Genomic DNA, 18,073 nt, shown 5'->3' with positions numbered 1-18,073 from the left:
TTGGAGTGGGGATTCGATTTTCTTCCAATGTAATGCAAAAAAAGACTTGGCAACGAATGATATGAAAGATCGGCGATCACAATTTCTTCTTGTAACTTTTTTTCTCAAATTTAGTTTTAGTTCTAAATGTTTGAAAGATCGATGGACACTGCTTTCACAATTAGTATTCACGTCATAAATTAAAATTAAACGATGTCTTACTTTTGTATTCTAAATATAAAAAAATAAAAAAATCACCTCTATGGAGCCATAAGCCCATAAACCCCCTTTCCTACACATCTCCTCAATCAAATCCTCATTACTCTACTCTCCCGTTCACAAAATCTTACAGACTCCAAAACCCTCAGACCCTTAAACCCCAAAATCTCACACCCATTTTCCTCACAACCCAATCTATTTCTTCACTCACCGAACCAGACTCTCCACCCATCACCCACCACTCTCTCCTCAACTCCATCCAAACTTCTCACTGCCATTTCATTCAACACCTTCCGCCCAACCTCCCAAACCCTCTTCCATCTCCACCAAATCCCTCACCTTGTCCATCAATTCACATCCCACGTCGACTTTGCCCGCCTCGAAATCCAAACCCAATGCCTCGGCAGCGGCATTGCTCCGATCTGAGACGTTTTCGACTCGCTGGCTCGTGCCCGAGTGTGCTTGAGTGCGCAAAGCGGCGTCGTTTTAGACTTGCTGGTAAGTGCTTGCTGTGAATTGAAGAGTGCCGATGAGGCTTTTGAGTGCTTTAACTTGATGACGAGTGGAAATGTTATGCCTAAGACTGAGACTTGTAATGAATTGTTGAGTTTGTTTTCGAAATTGAATCGAACCGAGAGGGCTTGGGTTTTGTATGATGAGATGTTTGGGTTGAAGATCAAGTCCAGTGTTTGTACTTTTAACATCATGATTAATGTGTTGTGCAAAGAAGGCAAATTGAACAAGGCAAAGGAGTTTCTTGGGTTTATGGAGATTTTGGGGACTAAGCCTACTGTTGTTACTTATAATACTATCATTCATGGGTTTTGTTTGAGAGGCAGAGTTGGAGGGGCTCAGATGATTTTTGGTGCTATGAAAGGGAGAGGAGTTCAGCCGGATTCTTACACGTATGGATTGCTTATTAGTGGGATGTGTAAGGAGAGAAGGCTTGATGAAGCGTCTGGTCTTTTTGATAAAATGCTGGAAATTGGGCTGCTTCCGAGTGCTGTTACTTATAACACCCTGATTGATGGTTATTGCAATAAGGGTGACCTGGACAGGGCTTTCGGTTATAGAGATGAGATGGTGAAGAAGGGTATAATGCCGACGGTGTCAACGTACAATTTGTTGATTCATGGATTGTTTATGGAAGGTAGGGCGAGTGAAGCTGATTGTATGGTTAGAGAAATGGAAGAGAAGGGAATGGTTCCTGATGCCATTACGTATAATATCCTTATTAATGGCTCAGCTCAGGTACCTATCGCATTCAATTGTATTGTTGAACTTGATTCAGAATGAACTGATCGGGTTTATGCAGAACGTCTTACTGTAAGATTATGTAACCACTTCTGTGTAGTTCTTTATTTCTTTGTTGGCACTGAGCTACACCATGTACACACATTATACTTGAGTTTTCATATGATTGGAATTGATGAAAATAAGGTAATCTCCATAAAGACAGTAATTTTACCAAGTTAATTACAACCGGAGAATCTGCCATTTTCTGCAGTAAATGTGTTTTTGCTATTTAATTGTAGTTCAATAGCTTTTATAGATCTTGATACATGCTTTAGAGCAGGCATATCCAGTCAGTTGTTTCCTTTCAGTTCTAACTCTAATAACACATAACTGCTTCAAAAAGAATATAATCTGGATTAATTGCGATGAGTATATGACTCTTGTCAGACTACTTTAAATTGACTGAATCAAGTTATAACTTGAAACAAATTAAACTATTTCAATGACAATCATGATTTCTAATTGCCTCCAGATGGTCACCTGGTAAAAACAGGGGAATCCTAACATTTCCAACAATAAAAAGAACTAGGATCAAGGATGTATGCAAGCATTAACAATTTAACATTATTAAAAATGAACTCAATAACGTGATTTTAGTTCAGCTTTCTTAATTGTCCCGACTTTTTCAACGATAATGCTCTCAATATTTAAATTTTTTTGTTTTTTCAGGTGCCAAGTAGTTTAGCTTATTGTGATTTGGACTCGGAAATCAATCATCTATGGTACACTCATTTCGTGGCAAGGTAATATGCCGGGAATCTTACGACTTTTACCATCACTATACTATTGTTTTGTTGAATAAGTCCACGAGATAATGAAATATCGCGAACAAGTGGGAACATCGTATTTGCCACACTCATATATTGAAACAGCTTCACTCTCCACTACTTGCACTCCTATAGTCCTTACACCGTTGAAGAGTCAGGAACTCTAATTCCTAAAGATCGAGGATAGTCTACATGCTTGAAAAGAAAACCAAGTTATAATAGGAAACAAATTAAATTAATCAGCCTGGAATCCAAACAACTCCATTTAATGGCCTTGACAGTTGAAAGTAACAGTAACACCATTAATCTTCTTCGTCAGGGGACACTTCCATTTAGGATATCCATTGTTTGGAGTGTCACTTATAGCTGAGTGTCGTCTTGTGCAATTATGTGTGTGAAAATACATGCATCAGGCACCAAATGCTTTGAAAAATTACCAGAATGTACGTTTTCTGCTTTTAGCATTCAGTGCCACTGCAATGGCTTCATGTATTTAAGCTTTATTCGGGGATTGTGAATTAAGCATCTCCAGATCATGTACCAGTAACCCTGATCTGTGGAGAAAAGCTTGCGATGGGCACATTCATTGGGCACATAGTACCTGGCTTTGCCCTCACCCTTCTTGGTTTATGGCACACCGTCAACACTATCAGATCTTATTTTCTCAAAGGCCCTAGTAACTTTAGAGTAAGGTTTTGGTACCCATTGAACTGCCCTTTTCCCAAAATTAAACACCTTGAACTCATTTTCATCTTATCTTTCTCTGTATTTGCAATTATTATGCAAGTTCTAGACTTCCCGTTTCTTAACTTCTCCTTCAAGCTCCATAATTTGGAGCATGCAACCATGTTCCTCCACCTTGCCATATTTGCAGGGTTTACACTTTCAGCTGAGTTTATTAACTCGTTTCAAATCATATCTGGGGTTGTTGGATTGCTTACGGCCTCTGTTTTCTGCCAAGAGCTTTTCCTTCTCCATTTCCACTCCACTGACCATGTTGGTCTTGAAGAGCATTACCATTGGTTATTGCAGCTCATAGTGTTTGCTATGCGGCAAGGTTGGTGCTTTACTATTTTCTTTGTGAATGATCCAATTTGCTCCATCATTCTTTTTGTGCAGAAAGATATTCATCGGAGGCTTGACAAAGAACACCACCTTGGGTAAGAAATTTTGATTTTTTCTATGGTATCAATTAACTTCCGACTTTTAATTAAGTATGAAAATTGATATGGGTCTATGATTGAAAACAATTATATAGATGTTAACAACTTTGAAGCTTGATTAGGGTTGATAGTTTTGATGTGTTTTGTTCAATTTGCTCATAATTTACTGTGTTTCTTGTATAATCTGGTTGCAAAGAAGCTCAGAATGCCTTTGGTTTTTTCTTTATCAATAAGATTGTGATTGTGTTTACATGTATGGAGGAGTTTTTGGATCGAATATTTGAATTGTGTGTCTGGTTGCTTTAGGTTCGTGGAGAATTGCTGCTTCCGAAGTGTAGAGCCTCTTTGGATTAAGTGGAGTTCTCCGACAAGAGCTGGCTTCAAGCTTGGCAGATAGTGTTACTCAAATGTCTCAAGATGTGAGTTCTGTAAATGGCTGTTGATGCTTGGAATTTGTTATATGCATTTGTTTCGGTGCACTCTGATATTGCTGTCTCTAGATAGATTGGGAAATAAAGGTTTATTTATTTATTTATTTTTTATACGAAGGGATATAAAGGGTTTTGATGTTACTGTTAGTAGTGGGGATCATAATGCACAACATTCAGTTGCTTTAGTCCTCAGTGTTACTGCTAGTGGTGGGGTTCATAATGCACAACATTCAGTTGCTTCAGTTACTGTTATGGTTTTGTTATGTTCATACTTGCTTATGGTCTCATAAGAAAAAGCCCTCAATGCCTTTTTCTTTTGGTCTCTTTTGAGCTATTTTTGGTTAAAATGGCATTTTTTTTCTCCCAAGTTCTTAGCAACTTGATTTGTGATGAGTAGACGAGCTTTCATTTCAACAATGTAAAATTTAGTGTTTTCCATTTACTGATCATTTTATGATACTCATGCTTTTGCAGTGGCTAATTCTATGATGAGTAGAGAAACTCATACTAGAGACTGTGGTGCCTGATGCTAATGGAAATGGTCCAGTTGACAACTATAGCTATGCAGAGCAAAGATTGCCGTAGGTTGTCGAATCTAAGTATATCATGGAGGATCCTTCTGCAGAACCGGTTCATTTGAAAGTGCAATGAATGTTGTACAAGATCACCTGCCTTCATCTGTTGAGGAACATATTTAAGAGCCCCAGAAGCAGACCTATGCTTCAAAGTTATGCGTTGCTAAAGGACAACCTGCATTATCTGCAGCTCCTTAGCATTCAGTTGACAGGAGTGCACCACTGGCTTCAGATTGGAATGATCGTCCGATGCAGTTGAAAGGCCTGTAGCAGAGTCCCCATGCCATTCCCCTAGGTATAAGAGGCGATCCTCAGTCTGCGCCCCATTTTTTTCTTCCCTTTCGCTCTACCAGAGTTTCATAATTCTCTCTTGCTCTGAAAACCGGAGCTAAGATGCCTTCTTTGGGCTTAGGAACTTCGCAGTCCAGCCCTGGCTTGGTCAGTGACGCTGCCGCTGCCATCAAGGTTTTCCTTTCCCCTTTTACTCAATCTTCTCAAAGATTGAAGAAAATAACCTTAGGATTGTTGAATTTTGTACCCAATTGAGATCAAATTTCAGTCTTTTTGTGATTCTTCTAATTGCGGGCAGGATATGGGCATATTGATTGGGCTCCACTCTATGGCAATGAGGAGGAGGTACTTTTAGTTGCAAAACCCGGTCATGCCTGATTTCAAGGGCCAAAATGGTTCAAAGAGAACGAATATACATTGCATGCTGATAGGATTTGGTATCATTTGGAACTTTATATTCACACTGGACAGCTGGTACTAGATATTGACAAAAAGTGTGGCTCAATTAATTGGATATTGGGTTGGGTTCATTTGGAATTTGATTACTGAAAATGGAAGTAAAGGTGGAGTCTTTTTGAATTGTTTATTGATTTTTATGCGTTGGCTTTGAAGGTATCAATTGGAACTGTGTATGAAAGCTTTGGAGGAGAACATAATTGTCTATCTGGAAACTGGTTGTGGAAAGACCTACGTAGCCGTGTTGCCTATGTATGAACCAGTTGATACTCAAACCTCAGAAGAACATGTGTGTTCTGTGTCCTGTAAGTCAAGTCCCTAGTTACTCACATTTGTAAACAACGGGAAAAATATTGGATTTTTATATGTTTCAATGCTTGCAGGGAGATCGTTGTGGTATATATGGATCAAATTGCTCCCAATGGATTATTGCAATAGAGGTAATAATAATACTGTATTTCTTTCTTTCATATTTTATTGAATAACTGAAACTGAATAATTGGGGCTGAATCTTACCAGAAAAAAATGTGGCTTTTTACTCTTATGCTTATGTTTTGATGTTTGCAGTACTAGAAAGAATGTGGCTATCAAACTGAATAATTAATCTTATGATTTCTGAACAATCTTAAAAGGGACATCTAATAAACTTCATGAACGTATGATAATTGCCCCAGTACATCAAATAGTTACTACTAGCTGCGTGATTGGCTGAGACCTTTTAAAGCTGTGTTCTTTCAGATTTTGAAGCCTGACATGTTTCTAAAGAAGATGGAGAGAGAGGTTAGAAGAAGAGGAAGAGGAAGAGGTTAGTTTTCCATCATCCGTTGTAGCTTCAATTTGGTTGAATCAATTATAAAATGCATGATTTCCTCAGTCCTTGATGCTTTGCTTTTGTTGAAACCAGGAGATTGAGTATCATTTGCTAGGACTGAAGACCACTAAATGCTGAAGAATGGAGTGGATTTATGTTATTATGCATATATATGGTCAAGTAATGTTTAAATGTACTGTTATGAACGTTGTCAAATAGCATTGGTAGTAGTATATATGTCAAGTTCGCTGATTTAGTTTCCTTTTGAGACATTGGACTGTAAGAGTTTGTGTGACATATTAGAATCTGCTTCTTGTTGGCCCCGTGGCTGGCAATCTTAAATAGATTCAGCCGTGTATGCTAGAGCTATTAGTTGATTTTCTGCTTCAGATGATGTTTTAAACCCTTCAGCTAACGCTTTTTGGATTATGATTGTTACTCTATTATGTATAAAATTCAGAAAAATAACAAACCCGCAGCATGGCGCGGGCTGACTCGCTAGTGCTTCTGAAATTAGACGGGAATATTTTGAAGGGATTCTTTTGTCTTTCAATGAAGGATATTTAGAAGATCTGGAGGTCGGATATTTTGAAAGATGTGAACTTTCGTAAGGTGCGACTGTAATAATACTTGATACGTATATCTGTGAGCTTTTGATACAAAAAAGCAGAGCTACAATGGTCAGTTTTTGAGAAGAATGTTCACTTTTTGTCTCGCCGTAACAACAAGAAACTTCTAAAACCACAAGAAGCAAATGGTATTACAAATATATGCATCTGATCTGGGGGTAATTCTTTTAGCCGGCTGTGTTTCAACTTCGGAGGTTTAGTGAGGTGGTGCTAATTCTTTTTTTTTGTTTTTGTTTTTGTTTTGGGATACCGGACTTAGACAAAGAGCAAGCCCAAGAAGATGGAATAACTGAATCCAAACTTACAATGAAGGAAAGATAGCTCCCAAACTTGATCAACAACGATCAAGGAAAAATGAGACTACTCTTAGAACAGAAGAGTTAAAAAAAAATAAAAACTAAATGTACTACAAAAATACAACTAAAAATTTTGAAGGGAGAGAAAGAAATCAGTTTCCCATGCCAAAAACGGTTCATGGGGCACACAAAGCTGTAAGTATCTGAAATTCAACTACATATGGTGCAATTCCTTTTTTCTTTCTTTCTTTTTGAAGTCTGGCACCGAAGCGTGAAAGAAACTAGCATTGCATTTGCAATATTGCATAACGCCAGTCTTTACAAATCCAAGACTTCGTTAGCCAAAAGTTCCAAATCAATGGCTAAGGATGCTCGAGCTTGGCAAGTTATCTGCTGTTTCATCAACTTCCTTGTACCTAGACATGACTCACTGAGATGTCCCAGCTAGTGTCACAGAATAGGCTCTTTGCAGATTAACTAAGCTGGAATAAGAAGACCCTTGAATAAACCTAGACTTCAGCTTTCATGATTGTACCAAGAGCAAGGCTTACAGAAAAACCTTTGATCCAGTTGCTAAACTCCATCATAATATTCTCCCGCACCAATTCTTCCAGACAGAGCTGCAACATTCTGTCAGTTGTTAACCTTGCACCAGTTGGGACAATTTGTGTTGGAGATTTGGGGGTACATTGAGTATATAAAGTAGTCATGCAGGTCTCGTATTCCTACTGCAGAGGTAGGATCATGGTCTCTCTAAGACACCAGCTGTGCAAAATCGAACTGATTGCCTACACAATGAGGTAGACAGCAAAAATCAACAATTGCCAAAAGGACTGGACAACTTTGCTGAACATATATACTGTCAAACACCTACAGTAATTGTGGAAGAAAGAATTGCAATGACAAACTGCAACAGAACAAAGAAAAACAGTGCACTCACATTGGTATTCAGATGCACGATGCAGGATCCATGTTGGCATTTCCAGACTGCTTCTGGTAATGCTGAGAACTGACCGGAAAAGTAGGGATGTAATACACCATGCAAGGCTGCTACCAAGAATCCAAAATCTTCTTGCAAGAACTTTACAATGCATTCTGCATAGAGCCATAGATCATTGCGCGCATGTAATTAGGAGACAGCACCTTCAAAAATTCAAATCCCATAAGACCAACCTTTAATACATATTGCAAAGATTGTCTGCACTAGTAGCTCCTAGAAAAAGAAGTTACCTAAACTCAGTGACTCATTATTGTCTCGACCAGATCTCTAGATTCATCTTAGCTTGCCTTAAGACGATAGCATTGCTGATTTTCACCTTGTCAAATATCAAGAGTTGCAAAGATGAGTGTAGAGTAGAACCCAGTACTAAACTAATTAAATCTCGATCAGTTTGGCATCCCAATGATTAGATCAGTCTGTCTACAAAATAAACAGAGAAGTCTGTACCACAGTTGAACAGAAAAATTCCTTCCTCAAGTTGAGCATATCACCCTACACTTGCTGGGCCCTTAAAAATCTGTACTAGCATAGATAAAGATAAGAATTTAGTCATAATTAATCAGATGATAGCAACTCATAAACCATCTCTAATTGTTAATTCAAAGGGAATATACAGTTCACCTCAGCATCTTCTATATGTTGATCGATCACCAAGTTGTTCCAATATAAGCTCTAGGTGAAATGCTTCCACCCGCCTGCAACTCTTCTGCATCAATGTCCTCCTCAATCTGGGCAGACATTTTTAAGAGGCCCACATGCTGTTGTCCTCAACTCTTCTACCCCTTTGAACCTTTTTATCGAGGATGACTCAAACTTGCAACAGGCATGTATTGCCTTCTTCTTAGGAGGCCCAAATGCTGTTTTCCTCAAATCTTAATCAGATTATTCATCAAGAACTTCACAGTAACAAAGGTAAATTAACTCACAAACATTATTTCCTATACTAAAAGAAAATGAAAACAAGCGAAAAGCGTGCTGAACTAATTTCAGGTAGACATCAGAACCCAGAAGGTCTGGAAAACCTGGTTGAACAAAGGCTGCCTTTAGTTGGCAAATTTTTCTTCCCCAGTATTATTTTTAAAGATAAACAGAGCAAAGACCAACTGTGCACTCACATTGGAAGTAAACTTGTGAAACAGAATCCATTACACTCACAAATGGGATAGTGACAATTGACTGGAGAACAGGACCGGAATTCACTGTGCTACCAAAGCTGCAAAGAGACAAACCCTCTTGAGGTGTGTCTGACTATGCATGGAAAAACTGAATGAAATCCATGGTATACCCAACCTTGCTTACTAATGAAGTACATAATCCACTTGCTCTGAATACACACAAAAGTTCCATTGTTAATAAAATCCATTATTAGCAACTAGCTAACTAATTCACCCAAAAAAAGCAATTACCGGTTGTATCAGCCATATCTGGAGCATCGAGTTCCTTCGCAACTCAACTTAATACAGACATTGGATAAGGATTTTTACCTACAAAAAAAAAAAAGAAACAATCAAAAATCAAAGGCTACAAACATGAGTGCAGAGTAGGTCCAATTACCAAATACAATCTCGAGCAATTTATAAGCAGCCCACTTATTGGATGTTACTAGCAGATCTAAATTAAGCCAAGCTAAAACGTGATTTCAACCAAAAGATCAGCTCAAGTGTAAGGCCTTTTGTGTACCTGGCCTTTTATTTCTGAAATATTGATCAATGTGTGCGTCTTTACTGCTCTGGAACAGACAAGGAATTCAGACATAGATGCCCTCGGTGTAGGTCTTATCAACTCCATTGATCATGCTCTCGAGGTTTGATTCCAAAGACTCACTCGACCATTTCCTCTAAATTGAACACTCCTGAAGGAAGTAAGTCGAGGAAATTCATAAAAGTTTTAGTGTTCAACCTAGACTAGTTCTGTTCTACTACACATGGGCAAGTTCAGAACTAGAAACAATATATGATATATATACACCATATGCATGTGCCATTATCTCAAAGACAGGGAAAACCTACTTTAACACTGTGTTATGATGATTGAGCATCATGCTTTTAAAGACGTAGTTCTTCCGAGGTAAGTGTTTTGTAACTCGGGTGTGTGAATGTCATCCTCAGTGGCAGCAGAATCAGCATACCTGGACAACAGAATGCGTTTCTGATTCAAATATGATATTGATTTTGAGAATGATAGTAGGCTATAAAAGAAGCCTCAGAACACACAAAAAGAAAAAGATAATGAACCTGCTGGAAGTCAGCTGGACTATCGTCGACCTTCTCCTTCCAAATCTTCGATCAGGTGGACTCCCCAGCTCGCCTCAATACCCATAATACCCACAAGATATTCTTCAACACGAAACATAACTCGAAACATATCAGGTTGCGGCATCCCACTTTCACTCAACCTCTTTCTTACTGTAACGAATGGAATATAATGCACCCACACTTCATGCGAACCCACGGTTAATCTCTCCTCAAACTTTATTCCATTGATGTAAACAAAATGAGCGACGCCATCAGAATCCGATTGAATACAGAGAGCCAACCCTTTGTTGTCCCAATTGAAGTTTTGAGGAAGTTCAATGCAAAACTCATGCTCTTGACCCTTCACATCCCAATGCAATTTCACATCCTGACGGCAGGTGAACCAGTTTGGAATCGGAGCTCCTGCAGGAAATTCTACTTGGAATTCTTCAGATTTCGCAAAAGAGAAAAATAGTCTCAACAGAGCCGTCAATTTGTCTGCCTCTCTCATCAATTTTTTGGTTCTCTTCATGGCCAGAGCCAGATTGTCGCGGAGTCTCCGGCAGGAAGTCAAGTACAAGTCGCCGAACATTTTTGAATCTTTCCCCTCCAAAATATTTGACAGCTTTGAAATTCTTTTCAATGACTCACAACCACTCACAGATAAGAAATCTATTTCTAGTGGAAATTCTGAAATTTCTTTAAGCGAGTAGCAATAGTCCAGACGAACTTGTAATCTGGAAGTGAGGTTAGTTGAAAAGACCGGTGGAGGAAGTGATTCTGACTTTGTTGGAAATGTAACAAGGTTAGAGCACTCCTGTAGATCAAGATCCTCCAGACGTTGCAATCCATAGAAAATGCTCGATGGTACATTTGTAAGATTATCACAGCCCCCTAGAGACAAGTATTCAAGGCCAGTGAGATTTCCAACTGAGCAAGGTAACTCTTTGATGGCAGTCTCACTTAGATCCAGGTATTTCAAAGACCTCATGTCTCCCTCAATTTCGGGGAAGAACTCAAGCGGGCAATACGAGAGATTCAGAGTTTCCAAAGATTTCAAGTTGATCACCTTCGGAAACCTCTGGAGCTTTTTACAATAGCTGAGTCTCAAATAGACGAGCTTATCGAGACGGCCAACCGAAGGGTCAACTTCAACTAAATCTTTACAGAGAGCCAGGTCCAGCTCCTTTAAGCATGTTAATCCAGACAAGTCGGGAATTCTGGTTAGACCATCACAGTCACACAATGTGATAGATTTCAAGTGTGGCATTTCCTGTTTGGGAGAAAGAGAAATAAAAAAACTAAAATTAAAAAAAAAAGGTTGAAATGATAAAGTTATAATATGTGTAAAAAACGATCGAATTCTTTCTTTCGAATACCTTCAATTTCAATCCCAGAGGAGTCGTGCAGGGACCACCCATTCGCAGCATACCAAGTTTCTTCGGATTAAAATTCGTTGGCAGCGATCGTAATGAACAACCAGGCCAGTCAAGGACCCTCAACTGGTTGGAGAGATAATCCACGCTCTCTCCATCAAGTTTCCAACCACGGACTTCAAAAATTTGAAGATTTTTCAAGTTTGTGAAGCTTCCGCCGTTCAACTGTATCTTTTGTGAATTCCAAACTCCGCTTCCCGGCATGATGGCTTTAATTTTATCCGTTCCCTAATAAACAACAATTGCGTCAAATTAAGCAATTTCTTCTCATAATAAATATTTGCATTAAATTCTAAAATTCTTCAAGAATTTATAAGCAAGGATGTATTAAATATCATAAAGCTAAATAATTTTAAATATCACTTACTGTGTTTTCCTCAAGGACCTCGCGAACATTCTCGTAAAGCCACAGTCTACTGCGTTTTCCTATCTCATCAGGGGACTCTTGCCGAACAATTTCTTTTCCCATGTCCTCTATAAGATCATGCATCCAAATCCTATTGTCTTTCTCAATTTTTATTAAGGCCTTTTCTACGAGGACTTTGAGAGCAATCGTGGGATTTAGGTCACAGTTTTGTAGTACATCAATCACATAGCTTTTTTCGTAACATTTAAAGAAACATGCAATATGAAGAAAAACTTCTCGTATCTTATCATGCAATCCATCGTAACTTCTTTGGAGAGTTTTTTGAACATCTTGGTTAGGATAATTCCTGTAATACTCTAATGCATCTCTCCACTCATCCTTATCTTTACTACATAGATCTGACCCCAAAACTTCCAAAACTAATGGAATCCCTTTAGCATAATGTATTACCTCAGTTGCAAGTTCAAAAAAGTCATCCGGACATATATCACTTTTGAAGGCATTTAAATTGAAGAGCTTTGAAGCATCTTGATGATTTAATTCCTTGACCTCATATATTGAATTGGAATTGAATCCATGAGCATGTAGCAAATTTTTATCTCTTGTTGTTATGATAATTCTACTACTTGGACCAAACCAATCACACTCTCCAGCAAGTGCTTTTAACTGATCCAAGTGGTTCACATTATCAAGAACTAAGAGAACCCTTTTCTGGCGTAGTTTTTGCTCCAGCACACGGATTCCTTCATCAGCATTGAACACCTTAGGTGGATTCCTCTCTATAATCTTAGAAAGAAATTCGTTTTGTAGCGGGACAAGACCTCCATCTGAAAATGATGCTTCTTTACCAATACTCAAGAAACAGCCATGTTCAAACTCATGGCCAATTGAATTATAAACAGCTTTTGCAAGTGTTGACTTTCCTATTCCACCAATTCCCCATATCCCTACCATGTGACGATTGTCTTGCCCTACATGTAAGTACTGCTTACGTATGTCTTCTACACAAGATTCTATTCCAACAGGATATTTTGCCACATTTAACGGGGTACATTTCATTATTTTGGTTGATATCTCTTTAACAATTTCATTAATGACATTCGCTTCATGCCTGCAAATGTAAAAGCATGCATATGAAATAATTAGTTTAAACTTTCCAACATGTTCAGTTTTTTTGGGGACGGATCAATGATGGACTAAATCATATTCAAGATTATACTCTAATTCTAGTCCATTAGTTAGTGAAACTATTGATGCATGGGTAAGATTAAACATTATGTAATCTGTTAATTAAGTTAACTATCTATTAATGGTTGAATGTTAAAATCTGCATTATAAAGTTGAGATGCTTGAGATAGAGCAATACGTACCCTCCATCCGAGATGGGCCACCCAGACAAAGTTGCCGCTTTTCTAAGAGCTGCCTTCCAATTCTCCACCTTCTCTAAGTTATCCTTGTGTTTGCTAAGGCGAGCAATTGCCTCACCAACGTGGCCCTTCTGGTATCGTATCTCCGACGGATCTACCTTGTAGAAAATTGGGTAAACGATTTGGTGCTTGGATTCTTTGCATTGAATGATCTTGACAAGTTCATCCAAGCACCACTTTGAAGATGCATAGTTGGCAGAAAATACAACTACGGAAATCTTTGATCTCTCAATTAATTCGAGAAGCTCTTGTGATATATCTTCTCCTTTCGGAAGCCCATCATCTATGAAAGTGTCAATTCCCTTGTTATCCAAATTGCTGTACAAATGGCCTGTGAAAGTGTTGCGCGTATCCGCACCTCTGAAGCTCAGAAAAACATCATATGTGCATGAATGGTTGGAAGAAGAAGAAGAGGAAGAGGCTCCGAATTGAGGTTTGCTCATATCCATGTTGTTCTTGTTGTTTGGTGATGCCGGTTGATCCTTGGACCTAGTAATTTTCACAAATAAAGCAAAGGCCACCAGGCCAAGAAGGGACCAGCGCAGATCGATCGATGGTGTTTGATTGCAGGAGGATGAGTGAGGAGGCTGAATTGAAAGTATTTAGGATGGTTTGATTGCAGGAGGATGGTTTTTGATTGGCAATGTGCAGAGCAGTTTCCTGTTACCTTCAACGAAACTAATCGAGTCACTGGAACATCCGAACATCAGTGGAAACTTCAGTGTGAATACATATGAGCGTTCACATTAGCTAAGTCAAGAATGGCTGCAAACTTTTTTTTCCCCGTTCCCATGTACCATTGGGTCCCCTCTGCCTTACTTTTCTTATCTCAACACTGTTGTTTTCTGTCAAGTGAAGTTGTATAATTCGAGTAATTAGCTAGCTTAATTGTTTGTTAGATTTTTTGCTAGTGTTGGCTTAATTACACAGTTCGGAATGGTTTTCTCAAGTCAATAATTCGACAATATCACGTACACGTACTGAGACGTCCTATGGGGTCTTAAATTTACCACATGTACTTTCATTGTTACAAACCTTAGCACTGTCATTGATTTGAAAGTCAAGCAAAGAAAAAGATAATAAGCAAAAAGCTCAAGAAATAAATTGACACAACTACGTACCCATCGTTTAGCCCTTAAACCACTCTAGAAGCATGGAAACTGAGGCTTCAGACGAATAGTGTGTCAAAAGTGAGTTGACACGCACGACTCTGTCGAAAACAGGAGCTAACAAGGTTGACGAGTTCATCCTTCCTTTCGCTTGGTTAACCCCAACATTAGTGCTTGATGAGGCCGAGGCATTCGACGAAAGGGTTTGATCCTTCTGGCTCTGCTCCTTGGTCTCATTACTCCACATCTCCACCAGCGCAGACATGACTCGAAATCTCCAACAAGTATAGATCAAAGATAGAGAAATCTTCAACTTCAAGTACTTCCCGAAATTAGAGAGTGAGATATTGTTCTGAAACTTGGGATTGTTTTGAAGTTAAGAACTAGGTAAGGTATGGTCGATATTTATATAAGAATGCTTCACACAGTACAGGCACGCTTGAAGAAGAAATGCCTGTTGGCTTTGATAGAAACAAGCAACCACATTGGTCGGTTACGTGATGTGTCAAGTTTCTTGTTTCTTATCCAAAGTCGAGAAAGTCCGAAACCACAGCCAGCTAGTGGTATTACCATTTTTTAAGAATGAATGGATAGAAACTGGGCCATTAGTCATTACCAAGAAAGCTATACTTCTTCACTGCCCTCCAGTCGAAGACTTGTAAAAAAATTCCTTTATAATAAGACTAGGAATTTTTTTGGACCAACAAATTTGATTTACCAATTTACCTAGGACATACCCATTACCCGAGACTAAATATCATTTGTAATGTAAAAGGTATATCACAGAGAACCTTATTTAGCAATTGACCTCTCTTTAATAAGAATGCTACATTCTTAACTTATTATCAAACAAAGAAATTCTCAGACTAGAAAGGAAGAGGTGGTCGGCAGATGTCATTGACGAAATCAAGAATTTCCTATATTGTGGATGTTTGATACTTCTGATATTCCTGTATGCTGAGGTAAGATCTTCTAAACCAAATGCAACCTGTGCAAAAGTGAGCTGATTGCCTACAAAATGAGGAAGACATCCTCATATCAGTAATTGCCAAAAGAACTGGACAACCTGGCTAAAGATGTATTACCATTGAACACAAAAGAGCAATGCCAGAAAATGCAAGTACAAAAAGTAGAAGAAGACAGTAATCTTGTACTCACATTGGTAGTAAACTTGTGATACAGACTCCTTGTGGGCAGTGGCAGTGCTTCTCATGATACTGAGAATTGAACTCAGACGGACAACTGTGTTACACCAGGCCACCTCGCTGCTAAAATCTGAAATTTTCTTCAAAGTGCTTCGCATGGCATTCTCCTGCCAATCTGCCACAATGGTGGCTGCGAAGTTGTACCATCTTTATAGGGCATTAAAGCAGGGAAGACTGCTTAGCAATCACCAAATACGAACCAACACGAGTTCCAGTGTTCCACATGAGACTACTTCTCGTGCGACATGCATAATCTCACCCAAGACACCACAATTTAGAGGGAGATAACACTTGAAAAATTTCAAGTTATCCTCCACCAAAGACACAGCTGGCCATTGCAGAAAGGCAAGGTCTAATGAACCAGATATCACCAACAACTGCAGCTATTAGACATTGACGGCCAATTTCTTATGAAATAATCACCATTGCTCATTTAAATGATCAGGAGATATGATGCCAAAAGAGACGGGATTGCTGAAGCAATTAATCCCTTGCCCGGTGTAACCAACCCCATTCTCAATTAATCCGCCTCATACATATAGAAGGCAGTAGCTTCACAAGTTCAAATCCATGGTGTCCAACCTTCATACATGTTGCAAAGATTGTCTACACTAGTGGCTTGCTTAAGTAGATAGTCCACTTGTTCGGAGATACTAATTTCTCTGAGAATACACAAAGGTCCACAATCAGATCAATTATTACTAATAATCTAACATAATAAGATCTCCAGAAGAAGCAGTTACCTGTTGTTGGATATATCTCGACCATCTAGTTTCATCTCAACTCGTCTTAAGACAGACATTGCATAAGGGTTTTTACCTAGTAAAAAGACCAACAGATACACAGATAAGGTGCGGCAAGACCGACTTAAGAGCAATTATGTATCTTCATAGTCTAAACGTTGACGCAGAATATTTACTCTTCGTCTAACAAAATAATGTTATATTCATCATGTCCCATTTCAAGAGAACTAGCTTTTCCCCCATCCCCGTTTTCTATTTTCTCAGTGGAATAAGTCATACACCTGTTAATGTAAAATCTACATTCCAATAAGTTTTCACAAATTTAATCTTGATTTAAATCAAGTATTCCACAATTTATCATGGAGGGAAGAACAAAATGCAAGTATAGAAGGGTTGGACAAGGAAAGTTAGCCTTCAAATACAAAGTGATCTACTGTTGCACCCCTTGTATTCCACAATTAAGTATTTCCCCTTCTACCCCTTGAATGGCTTATTGCACTGGAACATTGGAATTATAATTGCTCCTTATCATGGAGCTGAAGGTTCTTGGAACCAGACAACAGAAAGAACTACTGTCTTCCTCGATCCTTCCCTCTCAACTCAGTGACGGATATTTTTAATCCCGTAATATGCTTATTAGTTTAGCACTAGATGCCATCCAATACTCCATAACCATCTTTTCTACTTAATTAACCATTTAATTGTGTTTTTAATTCCAAATATAAAAATATAAAAATAAATAAAAAACAAAAAAAGTGAGGAGTAATACCAAGGTTGGCACTTTTGGCTAGATAGAAACAGCAAATATACAAACTACAGAGAAAAGGAAAAACAAACACAGTGCAGGTAAAAGATTTTAATTTTATGGGATAAGCATGCTTCCCACTCGACTAGAAGCATGTGTAGCATCACGAGTTTCATCTTTAATTATATCCTTGTTCAGTGAGGATATTTCATCTTTACCCCCAAACACCACCTCTCTGTTCTCACTAGGAATGAGAACCCGCGCGATGCCGCGGGGTAGAATTTCTTCGTGCTTTATACAATGGCATTGAGGGTAATTTTGATTCCATAGCAGAATTTTGTGCCGTGCTCGAATGCCTCAACTCCACTGCAGAGCGTCTGCAGCCTTAAACACTTTGACAGAAGTGGAAACCCTGTGACAATTGGAATCTGTGAGGAACTTTATGAGTGTACCTTGTGAAGCAAATATCTGCTTCCTTTCACTTGAATGATGAAATCACTTCATACTTCAAAGGAAACTGACTTGAATAGAGCAAGAAAAAAAAAAGAACATTTTTTTAGTAACAATCTGCAATTCATTAATGACAGCATATTCATTAACTCCATTCGATTTCATTGACTTGATAGAAAGCAAATTTTACTCGTGAGAAATAAAATGAGAATCGATATACGATAAAGCAGAATAGGGAGCAAGAAGATTTCAAAGCTAGCCTTGATGCTGGTATCAAATCTATGTCAGAGAAACTGAGAAAAAATGCAAATGAACATAAATTATAGGAGATGTTCATTGTGCTTTCAGCCTTACCAAAATAGATTGAAGCATCCTTACTCAATTCACAAAATAATTCACACAGCTCCTTCATCAAGGAAATGGAAATACATTGCCTTCTTCATT

General features: G+C 38.5%; 2 protein-coding genes and 1 long non-coding RNA gene across 19 annotated transcripts; 1 reads left to right on the top strand and 2 right to left on the bottom strand.

Annotated features, from left to right (window-relative positions):
• Positions 1-294: 294 nt before the first annotated feature.
• On the top strand, positions 295-6,384 carry LOC133724689 (pentatricopeptide repeat-containing protein At2g15630, mitochondrial-like). Of its 9 annotated transcripts, none has more exons than XM_062151483.1 (9): positions 295-1,449; positions 2,164-2,237; positions 3,381-3,421; positions 3,731-3,843; positions 4,330-4,725; positions 5,334-5,482; positions 5,561-5,617; positions 5,916-5,982; positions 6,082-6,384. In XM_062151483.1, exons 1-4 carry the CDS (start codon positions 754-756, stop codon positions 3,760-3,762), a joined length of 843 nt encoding a protein of 280 aa, XP_062007467.1. In that variant the 5' UTR covers positions 295-753; the 3' UTR covers positions 3,763-3,843; positions 4,330-4,725; positions 5,334-5,482; positions 5,561-5,617; positions 5,916-5,982; positions 6,082-6,384. The 9 variants fall into 9 exon arrangements, with proteins under 9 accessions (XP_062007467.1, XP_062007466.1, XP_062007465.1 ...); XM_062151482.1 differs by having other exon boundaries at positions 4,330-4,895; XM_062151481.1 differs by having other exon boundaries at positions 4,330-5,066.
• A 488-nt stretch (positions 6,385-6,872) lies between these two features.
• On the bottom strand, positions 6,873-14,164 carry LOC133724692 (disease resistance protein Roq1-like). Of its 9 annotated transcripts, none has more exons than XM_062151498.1 (14): positions 13,321-14,164; positions 11,951-13,061; positions 11,527-11,811; positions 10,148-11,420; positions 9,923-10,041; positions 9,594-9,765; positions 9,320-9,397; positions 9,204-9,237; positions 9,029-9,126; positions 8,535-8,809; positions 8,361-8,430; positions 8,144-8,229; positions 7,854-8,056; positions 6,873-7,701 (listed from the first exon to the last, which is right to left on the bottom strand). In XM_062151498.1, the coding sequence occupies exons 1-4, from the start codon at positions 13,824-13,826 to the stop codon at positions 10,167-10,169; spliced, it is 3,156 nt and encodes a 1,051-aa protein (XP_062007482.1). In that variant the 5' UTR covers positions 13,827-14,164; the 3' UTR covers positions 6,873-7,701; positions 7,854-8,056; positions 8,144-8,229; positions 8,361-8,430; positions 8,535-8,809; positions 9,029-9,126; positions 9,204-9,237; positions 9,320-9,397; positions 9,594-9,765; positions 9,923-10,041; positions 10,148-10,166. The 9 variants fall into 9 exon arrangements, with proteins under 9 accessions (XP_062007482.1, XP_062007487.1, XP_062007485.1 ...); XM_062151503.1 differs by having other exon boundaries at positions 8,535-8,770; XM_062151501.1 differs by having other exon boundaries at positions 9,069-9,126.
• Positions 14,165-14,370: 206 nt separating this feature from the next.
• LOC133724699 (uncharacterized) lies at positions 14,371-17,976 on the bottom strand. Its single transcript, XR_009853919.1, has 3 exons — positions 16,435-17,976; positions 15,645-16,353; positions 14,371-15,497 (listed from the first exon to the last, which is right to left on the bottom strand). It is a non-coding gene; the product is annotated as an uncharacterized LOC133724699 (long non-coding RNA).
• Positions 17,977-18,073: the final 97 nt, after the last annotated feature.

This window comes from Rosa rugosa, chromosome 1 (genome assembly GCF_958449725.1).
Source record: "Rosa rugosa chromosome 1, drRosRugo1.1, whole genome shotgun sequence".
NCBI lineage: Eukaryota > Viridiplantae > Streptophyta > Magnoliopsida > Rosales > Rosaceae > Rosa > Rosa rugosa.
This window is presented reverse-complemented; position numbering and strand designations above follow the sequence as displayed.